The sequence below is a fragment of the Entelurus aequoreus genome, linkage group LG13 (assembly GCF_033978785.1).
Source record: "Entelurus aequoreus isolate RoL-2023_Sb linkage group LG13, RoL_Eaeq_v1.1, whole genome shotgun sequence".
Classification (NCBI taxonomy): domain Eukaryota; kingdom Metazoa; phylum Chordata; class Actinopteri; order Syngnathiformes; family Syngnathidae; genus Entelurus; species Entelurus aequoreus.
Genome location: NC_084743.1, coordinates 9877901 through 9899101, shown reverse-complemented (window position 1 = coordinate 9899101; position 21201 = coordinate 9877901). Strand labels below are relative to the sequence as shown.

At 37.6% G+C, this 21201-nt stretch overlaps 1 protein-coding gene across 4 annotated transcripts in view; it reads left to right on the top strand.

The window, feature by feature from the left end:
* The window catches only part of cenpj (centromere protein J), a 32667-nt gene that overhangs the window by 3273 nt on the left and 8193 nt on the right, over nucleotides 1-21201 (top strand). For 2 of the 4 annotated variants that reach the window (XM_062067422.1, XM_062067421.1), the window contains exons 3-10: nucleotides 4469-4548; nucleotides 4615-4708; nucleotides 7629-8234; nucleotides 10383-10971; nucleotides 13122-13236; nucleotides 14763-14928; nucleotides 18984-19115; nucleotides 19186-19296. In XM_062067422.1, coding sequence (XP_061923406.1) covers nucleotides 4469-4548; nucleotides 4615-4708; nucleotides 7629-8234; nucleotides 10383-10971; nucleotides 13122-13236; nucleotides 14763-14928; nucleotides 18984-19115; nucleotides 19186-19296 — 1893 coding nt within the window. Of the gene's footprint in view, nucleotides 1-701; nucleotides 988-4468; nucleotides 4549-4614; nucleotides 4709-7628; nucleotides 8235-10382; nucleotides 10972-13121; nucleotides 13237-14762; nucleotides 14929-18983; nucleotides 19116-19185; nucleotides 19297-21201 lie in introns of those variants that run through there. The other 2 variants (XM_062067424.1, XM_062067425.1) reach the window with 2 other exon arrangements.

Sequence of the window (21201 nt, the reverse complement as noted above, 5' to 3'; positions counted from 1 at the left end):
AATTTCGAGTTTTGGGGTTCGTTTTTTTTTAGATCGCAATTTCCACCAGTCCCGATGTGTGTGAGAAGTTTGGTGAGTTTTGAAGTATTTTAAGGGGGTCAAATTAGAGGTCAAAGAGGCAAAGATGAGTGTTTTTAGTAATTTTTTGTGTTGAAGGGGAAATTGCCAACTTCCTGTTGGTTTTTGCCCGAGGATGTGAAATAATAAAAAAGTCACTATTGACGGACAGATGTGAAGTTGATCTTGAACAAGGGTGTCCAAACTATGTCCCGAGAAGAGTGTGCGAGTGTAACGTTTATGTTTACGTTAGTGAACCTCACTCCCTGGCAACTTCAAGCGTAGCTCGGTAGTCAGCACACTCGCCTCTCATGTGGACGGCCAGAGTTAGGGTAATCATATTTCTAAGCAACGTGAACAAAATATCAATGAAAATGGGCAAAACCATAAGAGAAGGCAGCTGACTGGCCTTCAGAAACATACTTAGATAGTTAGCTTTTATTTCCTCCTACTCATTTTCCTCATCGTTCCAGACTGTGGTCTCTAATTATATAGCAACTTTCTTTCACTCTCTTGTCTCCCCCCCTCCTTATGTGAGTAGCCCCTCCCTCCCCTCCTGCTCTGCATCGTCAACATGTCGACCAATCACGTGCGGCGTTGACAGCAAAAAAAAGATGATAAAACAAAACAAGGCGTCTCGTTCATTAAAGGCCCGCTAGCCCGGTCGACTTTAAAGAGGCGTCTTTAAAGAGGGTTGGCGTAAAGAGCCAACGTGACAATGAGTCTCCAGTGTCTTTTGTCAGGATTTAACAATGACATATCCAAGATTGTCCCGCTAACTTGCATACAACATCACCGGACACGTGCGCTCAGATGTTTGGATTGTAAATTAGAAAGGATCCTCCTGCACAGATGGGCCACAAGAGTCTCCACATTGTCAAGCAGCTGCTGCTAACCCACCAACGGAAGGCTCCGGTAACAACAGCTTTTGTGAGGAAACACAGCAGAAATGTTGTGGTTTCATGAAAACATTTGTCCTAGATTGTCATTTGATCTTCATCTAATACTAATAAGGCTACAACCAATATTCCATGAATCTGATTAGGTAACATCTTCAATTTATATTCTGTTGCTTCCATGAATCCTTTCAGCAGTGTAACTAATAAAATGGATAAAATCCACACTGCAAAGAAGAAGGTAAATCAAGTTGAATAGAATGTAAAATATGGTAACATACGGTAAATAGATGTTATTAGAAGTGAATTACATGTAAAAGAAAGTAAATAGGAGGTTACAGAGAGTAAATAGAAGGTAAACAAAAGTGAATTAAAGGTAAAACAAGGTAAATATAAGGTAAATAAAGGGTAAAGGAAGATAAATAAAGGTAAAAAAAGACCAATAGAAAGTGATAGAAGGGAATTCAAGGTAAATAGAAGGTAAAGGAGGGAAAAGGAAAATAAAATACGGTAAATAGAAGGCAAATAAAAGGTACAAGGAGGTAAATAAAAGGTTATAGAAGGTCAAAAAGGTAAATAAAAGGCCAGATAATGTAAATAAAATGAATCTAGAAGGTAAAATATGTTTAAAAAAGTTAAATAAAAGGTAAAAGATGGAATATATAAGGTGAAAAAGATGAAACTGGGTCAAAAAAGGTAAACGTTATAGGTCAAAGGTGAATAAAAAGTAACACAAGGTAAATATGCGGTAAAAAAAAAAAAGGAATATAGAAGCTTAAAGAAGGTAAATAAAAAGTATAATAAGGTAAATAAAAGGTGAAAAAAAAGGAATATTGAAGGCAAAGGAGATGAAACAAGGTCAAAGAAGGTAAATAGAAGTTAGGTTTAAGGTAAAATAAGGTAAATAAAAGGTTAAAAAAAGAATATAGAAGGTAAATATACTGTAAGGTAAATAAAAGGTAAAACGAAATATAAAATGTAAAAGATGAAACAAGGTAAAAGACGGTCAAAGGAGGTTAAAATAAGTTAGGTAAAATAAGGTAAATAAAACATTTTAAAAAAGGAATATAGAAGGTAAAAGGAGATGGAAAAGGTAAAAGAAAAGGTAAAATAGAAGTTGGGTTGAAGGTAAAGAATGTCAAAAAAAAGTAAACAGAATGTAAAAGAAGTTAAAATATAAATTAAAGGTAAATAAAAAGTCAAAGGAATATAGAAACTAGTAAAACAAATTAAAAGACAGTCACAGAAGATAAACAAAGTTCAAGGTGCTCTTTGCAACTTCCTCGCAGTAACATTTTTATAAAAAATAAATATAACAAGAACACCACCGGCTAGCTTATGTCACCATTCTTGGTTTAACAGAACACATTTGTGCGACAGTTGTCTATATTTTTCACCATTACAAAGTTTATGTAATAAAACATTTTGACCGGCCTGAATAAAAGGAATGCTGTTCATGGCGGTCACTCACTCGGTCTGGTCAACACGTACGCGCAGGGAGTGCGTGTATACATAGAGAAGTAAGGAACAATTTGTTGTTAGGGTAGAATACACATTCAATGACAGCTAAAGCTAACTATCCATGTGTCACGAAATTATGTGCGAGGGCGGGATGTACTGCCTAAATTACTTTGGAAAGTTGGTGTGAATGTTGCAAACAGCCCCTTTAAGAGGTGCATGAACGATAAATACAAGGAATATAGGAAGTAAATAGAAGGTCATGAAGGTTATGGCATGTACAAAAATCTTTGTTTAGTTAAACTATTTTCCCTAAAATACATACTGAGCCTATAAACTGTGTTTTATCTGATTAATCCAACTAAACGGTTGATTGCTAAAGTAATCGATAGCTGCAGCCCTAAATACAAATATGATGTGTATAAACCCATAAAACAGCTTTGCTTTGATATTTCATGTCTTTATTGAAATGAACAACCTCAGTGCTTGTTCAGTTCCAGGGTGGATTTGGTAGTTCCATGCAGAGTTACGATGCCATCGAGTTGTAACGTCTGCCAGACATCATTATGTAACGTCAACGTGACCGGATAGCTCCAAATCTGAAGAGAAAATAATAATGCCAAATCATTCTTTTTGGCCAGGTGAAATTAGTTTTTGTTGGCCGAACCTCCGTCTGCCTCTCAATGATTACCATCTCACCAGCTATAACAACAATCTGCAGGCCAAAGTGGCCCCCGGGCCTCACTTTGAACACCCCTGCTCTGTGTGATATCTCCACACTTTGATATTTAGTTTTCGGTTTTTTCAACATTTGGAGTCCATTGTTCTTTGACGCATTCTCTGGCTATTACAAAGTAATACTGTCAATAGTATATAGTAGTATACCAGGGGTGTCCAAACTACGACCTGTGGGCCATGTGCTGCCCGCCACGGTCTTCAATTTGGCATGCGAGACGTCATGAGTCTAATAAGGAATCTGGTCGCTGGGAGATTTCAATTCATTTTAAAAGTAATTTTTTATGCTGTAGCTTTATCACCATCTCGCAGACAACATGAGTAATGCAGGTCGATGATCATTAATCGTCCAACATTTACTTATATGACCCAATGTAAACAACCTTCCCTAGTCATGGTGTGAAAAAAAAAAAATCCAACCAACACAAAATGCCAACAGACATGGTCACACATAACACAGTTTGTGGATAATTAAAAAAACTACCATGCACCAAAACAAAAAAGAAAATCTTTTTTTTTTTTTTCATTTTCATTTAAATCTATTACAATGACAATGTCCTCACTCTATTGTCATTATGGGGTGTTGTATGAAGAATTTTGAGGACAGCAATGAATTTATTCCATTTTGGAATAGGGCTGCTGTAACATAACAAAACGTGGAAAAAGTGAAGCCCTGTGAATACTTACACGTACGTGTGATTGTGTTTTTGTTTTTAATTTGTAGTAAATTAGCAAAAAAAAATCTGAAAAAAACTATTTTTCATTGTCGTTATGTGTGTAGAATTTTGAGGGCAACAATGAATTTATTCCGTTTCGAAATAAGACTAACGTAATCAAATGTGGAAAAAGTGGAGTGCCGTGAATACTTTTCAGATGCAGTGTATGACTTGATACTTGCCATATGCTAACTGTTAGCAATTCAACGTAACTATTTTAGCCAATTTTGCCACCATATAACTTGGTACATGACATACTGCATGCTGACTTATTTTTCCCCCAATTTTTTTTGCCGTACACCTCAGAGCCACGTAACTTCGTATTTGACACATGCTAACTGACATCATGCTAACACTGTCACGCTAGCTTTTTCTGTTATTTTTGTACGCCTGCTCCTCAGAGCCATTTAACTTGTTGCATTCCGATTGCGGGCATGCTAACGTTAGCGTTTCAGCTGATTCAGCCGTACTGTGATACAGCTGCTCATTTTGGTGGCAATAACATCCCTATTCTCTGCAAAGGCAGAATGTTTGCTGTTGTTTTGGAGCTCTGTGGACAGGATGAAATGTAGTTGTCATTAATGGGGAGAGATGTGTTGTGTGCAGCTGAGGACGTGGCAGAAGGACATGCAGGACAGCCTTGATGCTGCTTCGTTGCGACAGAGCCAAGAGGAGGTGCAAGACAGGTACATGTACGCGTTGAGCGGCTTCTTTCCTTGCCGACAATGACTTGTGTATGCACCACTTTGCAGACCAATAAAGGCGGGCGAGCAGACGTTTGAGGAGTTGCTGGAGGAGCAGCTGCTGTTGGAGGAGCAGAGGTTGAAATGTGCACAGCAAGAGCAGGTGAGAAGAGTCACGTGGTTGATGTTGATTCATAGGTGAACTTAAGGCAGTGGTCCCCAACCTTTTTAGCACCACGGACCGGTTTAATGTAGGCATTATTTTCAGGGACCGGCTTTCCACTTGTGCCAGATAAATACAGCAAAAATAAGTGCATGACAAATACAAGTCACTATCACTATCAAGTTGTGTGATAATTTATACACAATTTATTCTGACATTTACTTTGTGTGAAAGATCAAAAATGGCTTCAGTGAGCAACAGGGAGACTCAAATGTCACTAAATGGCCTGTGCTGTGTGAAGAATTTCTTTCAAAATAAGGATGTGAATGAGATGAAAATGGCCTAAAAGTCATTTCAAGGAATACATTATGAATTGTAAATAGAATAAAGATAGTGGGGAGATGAAATAAAGACAAGAAAAGCAAGAACATGAGTCTAAATATATAAACACTAGTCCAAAAGTGTGGAGTGCACTCCATCAATCAATTGAGATATAGATGAAGCAATAAGTTAATATTGTAGAATTAATCCTAATCAAATGTACAATGTCGACTTCAGATGCATCAGGTCTTTGTGAGTTGTGTCTTTCATTCCCTTGTCGTGGCGATGATGTCATCTTCAGCATTTACACTTGGACTTCCTGTCTTTGACACTACTTTGGTTCCCGTCCATCTTCTACCGCTTGGGTCGCGGGGGACTGGAGTCTATCCCAGCTGCGGACCTCGGACATGTCGCCACCAACGCAGACAGACGGTCAGGCATTCACGCGGCCCGCTTTCTTGCCGTTGTCAGCGTCTTGCCAAGTGTCCGATTGTCCCTCTCAGCTTGACTCTCTGCCACAGCAGAGCTGCTTGGTCCAAAATTTGGAAAGAAAAATATGCATAAGATGATTTAGGAAATAATGGGTTAAATTAGGGCTGTCCCGAACCGATACATCGATATGGGATTATTGGTCCCATATCAGCAAAGTTATACAAGCAGTGTGTTTTAACATCGTTAAGCTATTTTACTAAAGTCCTTGACAAAAAGTAAACATGCTAGGCTATAGGCTAGCGCCTATACAACAGCTAAGCACACAATAGCACACTAGCTAGACGTGACATAAGAATCATTGAACAATAAAACGGCACATTTGTAAATGTAAACAAGTATCAAATAATTATAGTTGCATATTACTTACCCATACAAAGTCTCCAAGGCATATAAGAAAGTATCCAGTAACTAACGTGTCCGCCTCATTCAACTTACTGCGTCATGAGGTCAACTTTGTGAATTATTCTAGACGGTTAATAATCAATAGCTTAAAGAGTTTTTCATAGCTACCACTTTTCTATGTTTGAGTCATTTCACTTAATCAAACCTTTTCTGACATTCCACACTACTAAACAATACAAGTACCGTAATTTCCGGACTATAAGCCGCACCTGACTATAAGCCGCACCAGCTAAATTTAGGGGAAAATACAGATCGCTCCATATATAAGCCGCACCCGACTATAAGCCGCAGGGTTTTGATGTGTAATTAGCGTATTATATAGGGGTTCCTGCTACCACGGAGGGGATTGTCGGGACAGAGATGACTGTTTGGGAACTCAAAGCGTCCCATTTATTAACAATAAATCTTTCAATCATTCAATCAAACTTTCACATCTTTGACATGGCGAACAGCATTCATGCAGAGTACAAATAATACAACGGTGCAAAGTAATACAAAGTGCTCGCCTGTACGTTATCAAAATAACCAGCCTACCGGTATATGAAAAGTCAGTCTTTAATCATTGTGTCATTGTCTTCCTCCTGTGTACTAAAACCACCGAAATTCTCTTCGTCGGTGTCTGAGAAGAACAGGCCGTATATAAGCCGCACCCTTGTATAAGCCGCAGGGACCAGAACGAGGGGAAAAAGTAGCGGCTTATAGTCCGGAAATTACGGTATGTATAGGGATTGGGTACCGGATCCCGTCCTTTTTTGGCACTCCAAATGACTTTGTTCCAGAAGTTTTGAGGCTTGTCTCTGTGCTGTTTGGCATAATATAAGCAGGATACTTTGTGACATTTGCGCAGAAATGGCTTTCTTCTGGCGACTCGACCATGCAGCCCATTTTTCTTCAAGTGCCTCCTTATTGTGCATCTTGAAAAAGCCACACCACAATTTTTCAGAGAGTCCTGTATTTCAGCTGAAGTTATTTGTGGATTTTTCTTTGCATCTGGAACAATTTTCCTGGCAGTTGTGGCTGAAATCTTTGCTGGTCTACCTGAATCCCTCATTTTCCACTTCTTAATCAGCGTTTGAACACTGCTGATTGGCATTCTCAATTCCTTGGATATCTTTTTATACCCCTTTCCTGTTTTATGCAGTTCAATTACCTTTTCTCGCAGATCCTTTGACAATTCTTTTGCCTTCTCCATGACTCAGAATCCAGAAACATGTGTGCAGCACTGGATGAAAGATGCAATGGTCTGTCAGAAGCCCAGAAACTCACTGACCTTTTATACACACACATTAATTACAAACAAACAGGTCACAGGTGAGGATTGGAACCTTGATTAGCCATTCAAACCTGTTTGTGTCAACTTTTGTGCATGTTATCAGATCAAAGTCAAGGGGTATGTAAACTTGTGATCAGGGTCATTTGGGTACTTTCGTTTGTCATTTTGATATAAAAAGAGTAAACACAGTTGTTTGCCAATAAATAGCTTCACACAACCATTAAGCATGAGTGGAAGAAAGGTTTTTGTGTTATCATTCATATTCTCTGAAGAATGGCTAAGAAAGCCTAAATTCTCCCAGGGTATGTAAACTTACGAGCACGACTGTATGTATATAAATCGATGTTTTTTACACTCTTAAGTGTAAAAGTCTTATTTCGGGAAACATTCTGCTTTTTGCACTAAACCTCGACATCGCTGCGATGTTTGCAGAAGCCGGACGGAAGGGACTCCACGCACACTAAAAGGGCCTTTCTGAGGCGAGGCCAGGGTCTGTCCAGATTTACCAACAAGGACGGGAAGACTCCTCCCAAAGCAGCAACGCAGCCCAGCAACTCGGAGAGAGGTGCCAAGAAAGCGTCACAGCAGCCTCTTCCTGTCCAGCGTAAAACCGCCACTCTCAACAAGGAGAACCGTCCCAGGGAAACCACTTGGCCGCCCCAGAAACCGAGCGTGAAGAGCAAGGCAGCCGAAAAGAAGGTGTTGGGCTGTCACCAGAGACAAAACACGGACCAACGCGGGGTCGTTGCGGGTGCTCAAAGCGACCCAGCGGAGGTCCGCCCGGTCCAGCCCGCCGAGACAAAGCAGGCGGGTGTGCGGGCCCAGGCGAGCGGGGCGCCCGTCCGCCAGACATGCGGTCCCAGAACAGAGTTGGGAGGCGGAGTTCCGCAGGAGTCTTTTGAGGCGTCCTTCGTGGAGAAGGAGCGGCGTTGGGAGTGCGAGCGCCAGCTGGAGAACGTGGAGCTGGGAGAGTTTGAACTCCTGGAGCAAGCGGCCGAGGAGTTTTCCTTCTCCTCCAACTCCTCCTTCGTCGCCAAGGTGATGTTTCTTCTCGCACGTCAGCCATGACACATAATGCATACACGAATGTGGATGATTAAAACCTGTAAAAGCTTACTGGCCACATGCGTGGACAGCACCTTTTAGCTCTTTTTTCCAAAATTGTGTACACTACTGAATTGGGGTCTTATGGCCACTTATGTGGACACATATACTGCCATCTGGTGGTGTCAGAAGAGTGCAACATACAATGGAATTTGGAAAAAAAAGTGTAAAAATAAGAATTAGCATGGCACTAAACATGAAGTACACGTTTGTGTACTTATGGACTAAGTACATCATATCAAAAGAGGATTCTTAGTTTTTATTCTAATTAGGGTCCAATAAGCCCAAATAGCAAGAGAAATAAAAAAAAAAGCATGTAAACAAACAGCTTGGGCCTTAAGAGGTTAATGACGCGTGTGCAAAAGTAGAGTGGATGCAGCAGCACACAAACATGTTGCTACGCTGCAGGAAGGAATACTCTCGCACAAACTTTTTCCACTGAGGGCCTCAGACTGACGAATCAGAGGATGAGGGGCCCATTTTGGTAGTTTTCACCTTCAAAACCAGTACAGTAAATACATTTTTTTTCGAAACGCAAGAAAATGCAATTTCAGGAGGAATTTCATGTGAATGCTGACGAGCCAAAGCCAAACTGAAATGCAAACAGTTAGCAAGCTGGCCAGCTAGCGTCAAGTAACGGGTAAAATGAGCTAAAAAAAAAAAGAAGCTATCACGCTAACAGTACTATGCTAGCATGCTGACAGTAGCATGCTTACAGTTAACATTAGTGAAATTCCAAAATACATAAAACTGAAGTGTACACCAGCGAAATTAGCTACAAAAAAAAAAAATAGCATGCTAATGTTAGCCTGCTAGAATTATAACTGCAACGTGTGTCCAAAGTACCAAAATATATTACTCTGAGGTGTTTAAAATGGTAGCCTGCTAACGTTGGCATGCATCAAGTACCAAAATATGACTAAGGTGTGTGCCTACAAAATTGGCTACAAAAAAATAAAAAAGCTAGCGTAGTGGCGTTAGCATGCAAACCGATATCATGTGTCAGGAACAAAAGGCCTTCACGCCGAGGTGTGCAGTTGCAAAATTTGCTAAAAAGCCAGCATGCTAATATTTGAATGCTAACAATTGCGCTGCAGGTCGTTAAAAAAATAGCTAGTGGCCGTATAAGTCCCCCGGACCGCACTTTGGACACCCCTGCTCTAGCACATAAATAACCAAATTGGAGTAACATTATTGTTAAGTGTGTGACAGTTTATGAGTATGTCTGATAAACATGTACATACATACATTTATATATATATATATTTTTTATTTTTGTAGTTTTGCTTATTATAGACTTAGACTTCCTTTTATTGTCATTCAAATTTGAACTTTGCAGTACAGATAAGAACAACATTTTGTTGCATTAGCTCATGGTAGTGCAGATATAAATAAATAGATTACTGTACAGATAAATATATTGCACTTTTGCATATGCATCCACATTTATGGATGTATGTTATATTGTCTTTATATTCCAGCCAGTTAATCCATTTTTGTGGGGAATTGAGGGGGATTATTTTAATGCGTTCAAGAGTCTTACGGCCTGAGGGAAGAAGCTGTTACAGAACCTGGAGGTTCTGCTGCGGAACCTCTTTCCAGAGTCCAGCAGTGACTTATTATTATCATTATTATTATTATTATTATTATTATTATTATTATTATTATTATTATTATTATTATTATTATTATTATTATTATCAGGAAGCAGCAACATAACTAACCACTGTCTTGTTACACAGCATTTAAACTTTCCCTCAGTCACTTCCTGGTCAGTGCAACCTGCAAAGTCAACTTCAAAACAAAAGCATGGCAAAATAAACCTGGATTCCACGTGTTTGTTTATGTCATTAGAATTGTTTTCTGCCACAGGAAGAAAGATTAGTGCTTGTACATGCAAGACAGCTATTACGTCAAAACACACCTAAGTTGAGGTTCCAGTGTGTAACATCGATTGTTATATTAGTTTGTGCTGATTGGCAGGTGGAAATCACCTTCAGATGAGTGTCGTGTCCAAATATGGTCGTAACAAAAGACTTTTTGAGGTTGGGAATAAGTGACATTGTGTTTGTGGGCCTGCAGCTCCTCCAGATGGATCATCACAACCGGAAGCTGCTGGGTGCGGCCAGGCTGCACCAGAGACGCCTCTCGTCCACCCCCATCAAGTCCCCGCCCGCCAGAGAGCAGCGCCGCAGTCTTGGAAGCGGTGACGCTGTGCAAAAGAGCAAAGTGAACTTTGACCACAAAGAGGATGCCTTGTCTGCGGCCGGCGGCGACTCTAAAGAGGCGGACCATGGCGCCGCGCCGCCTTGCTTCCCCGCGCCGCCTCAGCCCGTGTACAACAGTCTCGCCTACCAGGACGAGGACAGCTGTGAGGGTTCCGACAGCGGCGAGAGCGACGCCATCAGCAGCACCGACTCCACGCTGACGGAAGACAAAGAGGCGCTGCCGGACCATGCAGTGTTTCACGACGACGACGACGACGACGCGTGGAACGACCTGGACGACACGGCTGTCCACCCGGTTTCCACGGGAGCGGCCAATCAGGAGCCGGCTCCTCTGACTCCTCCTTCCAAACTCATGTTGACACTGTTCCCGTCACTCAGGCCGAAGACCCAGAATGCACCTCTTCCTCCGTCCGCCCAGGACAAGAAGACAGACGAGGAGGCGGGTGAGACGCTTGTTGTTATATTTAGCTATTCAATAATGCCAGAAGTCATTACAATTAACAAATACTGTATATATCAGTGAAAAATTTATAATTGTCATTTTAATAATAATAATAATAATAGATTATATTTGTAAAAAGCACTTTACATTGAGTAAACAACCTCAAAGTGCTACAGTGTATACATTTTTTTAATAAATAAATAAAAAAACAAAAATAAAATAAATAAAAAAGATAATAAAAAATAAATAAAAATAAAAACTACAACAGCCAAATAGCTAAAACTAGTATGCATATATCTAAAAAAAGGCTTTTTTAAAAAGATGAATTTTAAGCCTTTTTTAAAAGCATCCACAGTCTGTGGTGCCCTCAGGTGGTCAGGGAGAGCGTTCCACAGACTGGGAGCGGCGGAGCAGAAAGCCAGGTCTCCCATTGTTCGTAGCTTTGTCCTCGGAGGTTGGAGGAGGTTAGCCTGTCCGGAGCGGAGGTGTCGTGTGGAGGATTTGGGGGTGAGTAGTTCTTTAAGGTAGAGGGGGGCATTACCATGGAGGCACTGGTGGGTTAGTAGGGAGACTTTGAATTCAATCCTGAGTGGAACAGGAAGCCAGTGAAGGGATTTGAGAGTTGGTGTGATATTGTCATATTTCCGCACTCTCATCAGGATCCTAGCAGCACTATTCTGTATGTATTGCAGCTTCTAGATGTTCTTGCTGGGGATCCCGACAAGAAGTTTTTAAATGTCCACTTCCAATTTTACATATGAAAAATACTTTGATTTGTAACGTTCTTTATAATACTGCAATCTGAGTGCTAAAACGTGACTAAAAACTAATAATAAAAAGTATTTTATAGCTGCATCGATAAAAAGCTTTTTAGCAAAATGTTTGTTTTAGTTGGGTTTGGAAACAGCTGTACTATTTAAAAAGTGTACCAGAAAGTGTATTAAGGAAAAAAGTATTTCTTTATCTAAAAAAAGTATGTATGTCGTACAATCTAAACATAAAACTATGCAAATTATGGATTACAACGTGGCAGAACTATTAAAGAGAAATATGACATGTAATCGAAACATAAAGTGATGCAAATGTATTATGAAGGTAAGTATTAAAGAATAATAATAAACACATTTCATATAATCCAAGAACATATTAAATATCTCATGGCAAAAATATGAAAGAAAAATAAAATGACAGTCTAAATAATGCAAGTTTACTATGGCAGAAAATATTAAATAAATACAAATATATTTCATATAATCTAAACATAAAATTATGCAAATATGAAATATTTATTATGGCAGAAAATATTAAAAGAAAATAATAAAATATTTCACTTATATATTTAAAGATAAAATCATGCAAAAGTATTTGAAAAATATATGAACATAAAATAATGTACAGTGGAACCTTGATTTAGGAACCAATAAGTTGGTATAGTGAAGCAGAGTTCTCTGTAATAAGCAATGTGAAGATGACAAATAATAGTTAATAATAATAATAGTTTGTGTGAAGAATAGTTCACACAAACATTGTGTCAATGCGTGTGTGAATGCATGTGTGAATGTTTGTATGAGTGTTTGTGTGTGAATGTTGGTGTGTGAATGTTTGTGGGAATGTTGGTGTGAGTGATTGTTTGTGTGTTTTTGTGTGAATGTTAGTGTGTGAATGTTTGTGTGTGATTGTTAGTGTGTTGTTGTGTGAATGTTTGAGTGTATTTGTGAATGTGTGAGTGTGTGTGAATGAGTGTGTGAGTGTGTGTGTGTGTGTGTGAATGTGTGAGTGTGTGTGAATGAGTGTGCGTGTGTGTGTGTGAGAGTGGGATATATTATGTCCAGCACTTTGGATATCATTCCAGGTGGAGTGGAAGCTGGATTATTTGAAGTAATTGGTTGTGTAAATGTTTGTGCAGTGAAGATGATGAAACAATGTACTTACTCTTCATATCAATTATCAACAAAGTTAGTCCACTTTCAACACAACATGAAGTGCCACACACTACACTCTTTATTTACAAGCCCACATCTTTGTGTGTGTGTGTGTGTGTGTGTGTGTGTGTGTGTGTGTGTGTGTGTGTGTGTGTGTGTGTGTGTGTGTGTGTGTGTGTGTGTGTGTGTGTGTGTGTGTGTGTGTGTGTGTGTGTGTGTGTGTGTGTAGGCCAGTCCATCCAGGCGAGGGAGAAGCTGGAGATAGAGATGGAGTGCTTCAAGAAGAACAACGAGGCGCTGGCCAGACTGAGACTAGAGTTGGAGAAGACGCGTGAGAAGATGAGGTGATCCACATGCCAAGCCTCTCTCCTTCTCCTCCTCATTCTCCTTCTCCTCCTCCTCCTCCTCCTTCTCCTACTCCTTCTCTTTCTCTTTCTCCTTCTCTTCCTTCTCCTCCTCCTCCTCCTCCTTCTCCTCCTTTTCCTTTTCCTTCTCCTACTCCTTCTCTTCCTCGTTCTCCTTCTCCTCCTCCTTCTCCTTTTCCTTTTCCTTTTTCTTCTCCTTCTCCTCCTTCTCCTTCTTCTCCTACTCCTTCTCTTCCTCGTTCTCCTTCTCCTCCTTCTCCTTTTCCTTCTCCTTCTCCTTCTCCTCCTCCTCCTTCTCCTCCTCCTCCTTCTTCTCCTTCTCCTTCTCCTCCTCCTTCTCCTCTTTCTCTTTCTCCTCATTCTCCTCCTTCTCCTTCTCCTTCTCCTCCTCCTTCTCCTCCTTTTCCTTCTCTTTCTTTCTCCTCCTTCTCTTCCTCATTCTCCTTCTCCTTTTCCTTCTTCTCCTTCTCCTCCTCTTTCTCCTTCTCCTTCTCCTCCTTTTCCTCCTACTCCTTTTCCTTCTTCTCCTCCTCCTCCTTCTCCTCTTTCTCTTTCTTCTCCTTCTCCTTCTCTTTCTCCACCTCTTTCTCTTTCTCCTCCTTCTCCTCCTCCTTCTCCTCCTTTTCCTTCTCTTTCTTTCTCCTTCTCCTTCTCTTCCTCGTTCTCCTTCTCCTTTTCCTTTTCCTTCTCATCCTTCTTCTCCTTCTCCTCCTCCTTCTCCTTCTCCTTCTCCTTCTTCTTCTCCTCCTTCTCCTCCTTTTCCTCCTCCTCCCTTTCCTTCTTCTCCTCCTTCTCCTTCTCCTCCTCCTTCTCCTCTTTCTCTTTCTTCTCCTTCTACTTCTCTTTCTCCGCCTCTTTCTCTTTCTCTTTCTCTTTCTCTTTCTCTTTCTCTTTCTTCTCCTTCTCAGCCTTCTTCTCCTCCACTTCTTCCTTTTCTTTCTTTCTCTTTGTCTTTGTCTTTCTCCTTCTCCTCTTTCTCTTTCTCTTCCTCCGCCTCCTTCTCCTCTTTCTCTTTCTCTTTGTCTTTGTCTTTGTCTTTCTCTTTCTCTTTCTCTTTCTCTTTCTCTTTCTCTTTCTCTTTCTCTTTCTCCGCCTCCTTCTCCTTCTCTTACTCTTCCTCTTTCTCTTTCTCTTCCTCTTCCTCTTTCTCTTTCTCTTTCTTTGGGGGGCGGCATGGCGAAGTTGGTAGAGTGGCCGTGCCAGCAATCGGAGGGTTGCTGGTTACTGGGGTTCAATCCCCACCTTCTACCATCCTAGTCACGTCCGTTGTGTCCTAGAGCAAGACACTTCACCCTTGCTCCTGATCGCTGCTGGTTAGCGCCTTGCATGGCAGCTCCCTCCATCAGTGTGTGAATGTGTGTGTGAATGGGTGAATGTGGAAATACTGTCAAAGCGCTTTGAGTACCTTGAAGGTAGAAAAGCACTATATACGTATAACCCATTTATCATTTCTCCTCCTCCTCCTCCTTTTCTCCGTCCTTCTCCTCATGCACTGCACCGTGCAGGAAGGAGAGCGAGGCGTGGGAGCAGCAGAAGGCGGAGCAGCAGGCTGACTTTGAGCAGTACAAGAAGGAAGAAGTCAGGAGGCTGCAGAAGGAACGCAAAGTGTTTGACACGCACGCCAGCGCCCTGCGAGCTGCACCAGGCAGGAAGGAGCGAGAGGAGATCCAGGTCACTTTTTCATGAGGGTGATGCGCTGTTCAAAAAATAGCCATAGATTTTACGGTAAAAAACTGGCAGCTCACTCACCAGAATTTAAACGTAAATTATTTTTTTTGAAATTGCAGTAATTTACTGTAAAAAACAAACTAGGGAAATGTTATGGTAACATTTTGGTGACTGACCTGCAAGTGTTTTCATGGTCAAATCTATAAAAGCAACTTGGCTTCCATACTTACGCTTAATTAATAATAATAATAATAATAATACCTGGGATTTATATAGCGCTTTTCTAAGTACCCAAAGTCACTTTACATGTTAAAAACCCATCATTCATTCACACCTGGTGGTGGTAAACTACTTTCGTAGCCGCAGCTGCCCTGGGGTTGACTGACAGAAGCGTGGCTGCCAATTTGCGCCTACGACCCCTCCGACCACCACCTGTCATTCATTCAACGGTGTGAGTGGCACCGGGGGCAAGGGTGAAGTGTCCTGCCCAAGGACACAACGGCATGGTAAAAGGCGGGGAGCGAACCTGCAACCCTCAGGTTTCTGACACGGGCGCTCTACCCACTAGAGAGGAGGAAAAGAATGATCCAGCATTTTATCCAACACATTTTTTATTGATATTGATCAATATAAATAATAATAATTAGGGATGTCCGATAATATCGGCCTGCCGATACTATCGGCCGATAAATGCCTTAAAATGTAATATCGGAAATTATCGGTATCGTTTTTTTTATTATCTGTATCGTTTTTTTAAAATCTTATTTTTATTTTTTTATTAAATCAACATAAAAAACACAAGATACACTTACAATTAGTGCACCAACCCAAAAAACCTCCCTCCCCCCATTTCTTTTTGTTATCAATATTCTGGTTCCTACATTATATATCAATATATATCAATACAGTCTGCAAGGAATACAGTCCGTAAGCACACATGATTGTGCGTGCTGCTGCTCCACTAATAGTACTAACCTTTAACAGTTAATTTTACTCATTTTCATTAATTACTAGTTTCTATGTAACTGTTTTTATATTGTTTTACTTTCTTTTTTATTCAAGAAAATGTTTTTAATTTAGTTATCTAATTTTATAATTTTTAAAAAAAAGTACCTTATCTTTACCATACCTGGTTGTCCAAATTAGGCATAATAATGTGTTAATTCAACGACTGCATATATCGGTTGATATCGGTATCGGTTGATATTGGTATCGGTTGATATTGGTATCGGTTGATATCGGTATCGGTAATTAAAGAGTTGGACAATATCGGAATATTGGATATCGGCAAAAAGCCATTATCGGACATCCCTAATAATAATAAATTTTATTTCTAGGCGCCTTTCTAGACACTCAAGGACACGTGCATTCGTTAAAAGTCCATTACAAGTCTATCGCGATATATATCGATATCGTTCTTTTTATCAAACGCATATTTTATTGATATTGATTACAAGTCTATCGCGATATATATTGATTTAGTTCTTTTTATCGAACGCATTTTTTATTGATTACAAGCCTATCGCGATATATTGATATTGTTCTTTTCATCAAAAGCATTTTTATTGATATTGATTACAAGTCTGTCGCGATATATATATTGTTATCGTTCTTTGTATCGAACACATTTTTTATTGATATTGATTACAAGTCTATCACGATATATATATTGTTATAGTTCTTTGTATCGAACACATTTTTTATTGATATTGATTACAAGTCTATCGCAATATATATTGATTTAGTTCTTTTTATCGAACGCATTTTTTATTGATTACAAGCCTTTCGCGATATATTGATATTGTTCTTTTTATCCAACGCATTTTTAGTGATATTGATTACAAGTTTGTCGCGATATATTTTGATATCGTTCTTTTTATCAAACACATTTTTAATTGAATACAAGTATATTGCGATATATATTGATATTGTTCTTTTTATCAAACGCACTTTATTGATATTGATTACAAGTCTGTCGCGATATATTTTGTTATCGTTCTTTTTATCAAACACATTTTTAATTGAATACAAGTATATTGCGATATATATTGATATTGTTCTTTTTATCAAACGCACTTTATTGATATTGATTACAAGTCTATCGCGATATATATATTTTGTTATCGTTCTTTTTATCAAACACATTTTTTATTGAATACAAGTATATTGCGATATATATTGATATTGTTCTTTTTATCAAACGCATTTTATTGATATTGATTACAAGTCTGTTGCGATATATATATTGATATCGTTCTTTTTACCGAACATATTTTTTATTGATATTGATTACAAGTCTATCGCGATATATATATTTTGATATCGTTGTTTTTATCAAACACATTTTTAACTGAATACAAGTATATTGTAGTTCTTTGTATCGAACACATTTTTTATTGATATTGATTACAAGTCTATCGCAATATATATTGATTTAGTTCTTTTTATCGAACGCATTTTTTATTGATTACAAGCCTTTCGCGATATATTGATATTGTTCTTTTTATCCAACGCATTTTTAGTGATATTGATTACAAGTTTGTCGCGATATATTTTGATATCGTTCTTTTTATCAAACACATTTTTAATTGAATACAAGTATATTGCGATATATATTGATATTGTTCTTTTTATCAAACGCACTTTATTGATATTGATTACAAGTCTATCGCGATATATATATTTTGTTATCGTTCTTTTTATCAAACACATTTTTTATTGAATACAAGTATATTGCGATATATATTGATATTGTTCTTTTTATCAAACGCATTTTATTGATATTGATTACAAGTCTGTTGCGATATATATATTGATATCGTTCTTTTTACCGAACATATTTTTTATTGATATTGATTACAAGTCTATCGCGATATATATATTTTGATATCGTTGTTTTTATCAAACACATTTTTAACTGAATACAAGTATATTGCGATATATATTGATATTGTTCTTTTTATCAAACGCATTTTATTGATATTGATTACAAGTCTGTCGCGATATATATTGTTATCGTTCTTTTTATCAAACGCATTTTTATTGATATTGATTAAAAGTCTGTCGCGATATATATATTGATATCGTTCTTTTTACCGAACATATTTTTTATTGATATTGATTACAAGTCTATCGCGATATATATATTTTGATATCGTTCTTTTTATCAAACACATTTTTAATTGAATACGAGTATATTGCGATATATATTGATATTGTTCTTTTTATCAAACGCATTTTATTGATATTGATTACAAGTCTGTCGCGATATATATTGATATTGTTCTTTTTATCAAACACATTTTTTATTGATATTGATTAAAAGTCTGTCACGATATATATATTGATATCGTTCTTTTTACCGAACATATTTTTTATTGATATTGATTACAAGTCTATCGCGATATATATATTTTGATATCGTTCTTTTTATCAAACACATTTTTAACTGAATACAAGTATATTGCGATATATATTGATATTGTTCTTTTTATCAAACTCATTTTATTGATATTGATTACAAGTCTGTCGCGATATATATTGTTATCGTTCTTTTTATCAAACACATTTTTATTGATATTGATTACAAGTCTGTCGCGATATATATATTGATACAGTTCTTTTTATCGAACACATTTCTTATTGATATTGATTACAAGTCTATAGCGATATATATATTGATATCGTTCTTTTTATCAAACCGCTTTTTTATTGATATTGATTAAAAGTCTATTGCCGTATATATTGATATTGTTCTATCACCCAGCACTATCCCCTTGTCCTCCAGTGATAATAATACTTGTAAGAGATATACTTTATTTGCACCAATGAGATGATGATTATTAACTTATGGGAACGGCTCCACACTGTGTATAAACGAACAAAAGCCAAAAATCGGCTTTTGTGATCAACATTAAACGATGACTTTTTCTTGGAAATTGTCCGATACAGATCAATGGTGCGTTAGGACTACTCATAATTCAAAACTTGTTCCTATAGGAGAATTTCCAATCTTTTGGAAGAGAATGTGTTGAATGGCGTGGGTGTGACTCTTGCAGAGGCTGAAGGAGCAGCTGAGCGGCCTGCAGGAGGAGCAGAGGAAGAAGGAGAGCCGCTGGTCGTCCGCTCACAGTCGCCTTCGCCAGCAGATAGACCTTCTCACCCAGGAGAACTTGGCTCTGAGGAACCAGGTGAGCTCTTCACTCCAGACACGCTGCCGGGGCGGGACGTTGCTCTCACCGCCTGCTGTGGTGTGGTCAGGTGTGCGAGTTGGAGAAGATTCGTGTCTGCGCCTTGAAGAAGAAGCATGTCGGAGCAGAGAGGAGCACTAAAGAGGCCGTGCCTTCGTCCATCAAAGGAGTCACCTTTGCCGTAAGTCCTGTTGTCTTCATGTGTGGACGCACACTGGAGAACAACCACGCTTTTTCAACAGTGGAAAAAAATTTTTATTATTAGTTATGAGTAGGGATGTCCGATAATGGCTTTTTGCCGATATTCCGATATTGTCCAACTCTTTAATTACCGATACCGATATCAACCGATATACGCAGTCGTGGAATTAACACATTATTATGCCTAATTTGGACAACCATGTATGGTGAAGATAAGGTAATTTAAAAAAAAAAAAAAAAAAAAAAAGATAACTAAATTAAAAACATTTTCTTGAATAAAAAAGAAAGTAAAACAATATAAAAACAGTTACATAGAAACTAGTAATGAATGAAAATGAGTAAAATTAACTGTTAAAGGTTAGTACTATTAGTGGAGCAGCAGCACGCACAATCATGTGTGCTTACGGACTGTATCCCTTGCAGACTGTATTGATATATATTGATATATAATGTAGGAAGCAGAATATTGATAACAGAAAGAAATGGGGGGAGGGAGGTTTTTTGGGTTGGTGCACTAATTGTAAGTGTATCTTGTGTTTTTTATGTTGATTTAATAAAAACAAAACAAAAAAAACCCCGATACAGATAATAAAAAAAACGATACCGATAATTTCCGATATTACATTTTAACGCATTTATCGGCCGACATCCCTAGTTATGAGTATTAACTTTTTGTATTGTTGCACTCTTCCTTTTTACTTTATTCTTTTAACTGTTTTTTTACTTGACATAACTTTTTTTACTTTATATAACTTTAAAAAAAAAATTCACTTGAAATAATTAAGATTTTTTTTTACACGTGACATAACTTTTTTTTGCTTGACATAACTTTTTTTTACATTTGACATAACTTTTTTTTCTCGACAACTTTTTTTTACTTGACATAACTTTAATTCACTCGACATAACTTTTCTTAACTTTACACAACTTTTAATATTCATTTACTTGACATAACTTTAATTCACTCGACATAACTTTTCTTAACTTTACACAACTTTTAACTTTTCATTTACTTGACATAACTTTAATTCACTCGACATAACTTTTCTTAACTTTGCACAACTTTTAATATTCATTTACTTGACATAACTTTTTTACTTGACATAACTTTTTTTTACCTTAAATAACTTTAAAAAAAAATGTTTCACTTGAAATAATTTAGATTTTTTTTTTTTTACACGTGACAACTTTTTTTACTCGACATAACTTTTTTTTACATTTGACATAACTTTTTTTTACATTTGACACAACTTTTTTTCCTCTACATAACTTTTTTTACTTGACATAACTTTAATCCACTTGACATAACTTTTCTTAACTTTACACAACTTTTAACTTTTCATTTACTTGACGTAACTTATTTTACTTGACATATTTCACTTTTTTTATTGACTTTTTTTCATTTGACTTTGACTTTTTTCACTTGACATAACTTTAAAGTTGTTTTTTCTTGACAACTGTTTTCACATTAGACAACTTTGGACTTGTTTTTACTCTACATAATTTTTTCCACTTGACATAATTAAACTTTTTTTACTTCACATGACTTAACTTTTTACACTAGACAACTTTTTTACTTGACAACGTTTGACTTTTTTTACAATACACTTTTTTTTTCTTTAGACATAACTTTTAACTTTTTTACTTGACATAACTTTTTTCACGTTCTATAACTTTTAACTTTTTTCACTTGATATATATATATATATATATATAAAATTATTTTTTTTACGTTTGCCATAACTTTATTTACGCGATAACATTTTTTTTTTACATGATGTAGCTTTTCTTCACATTACACAACTTTTAACTTTTTTTTACTTGACATCATTATTTTTAATTTGACATAACTTTGCCGTTTTTCACTTTACATAACTTGTACCTT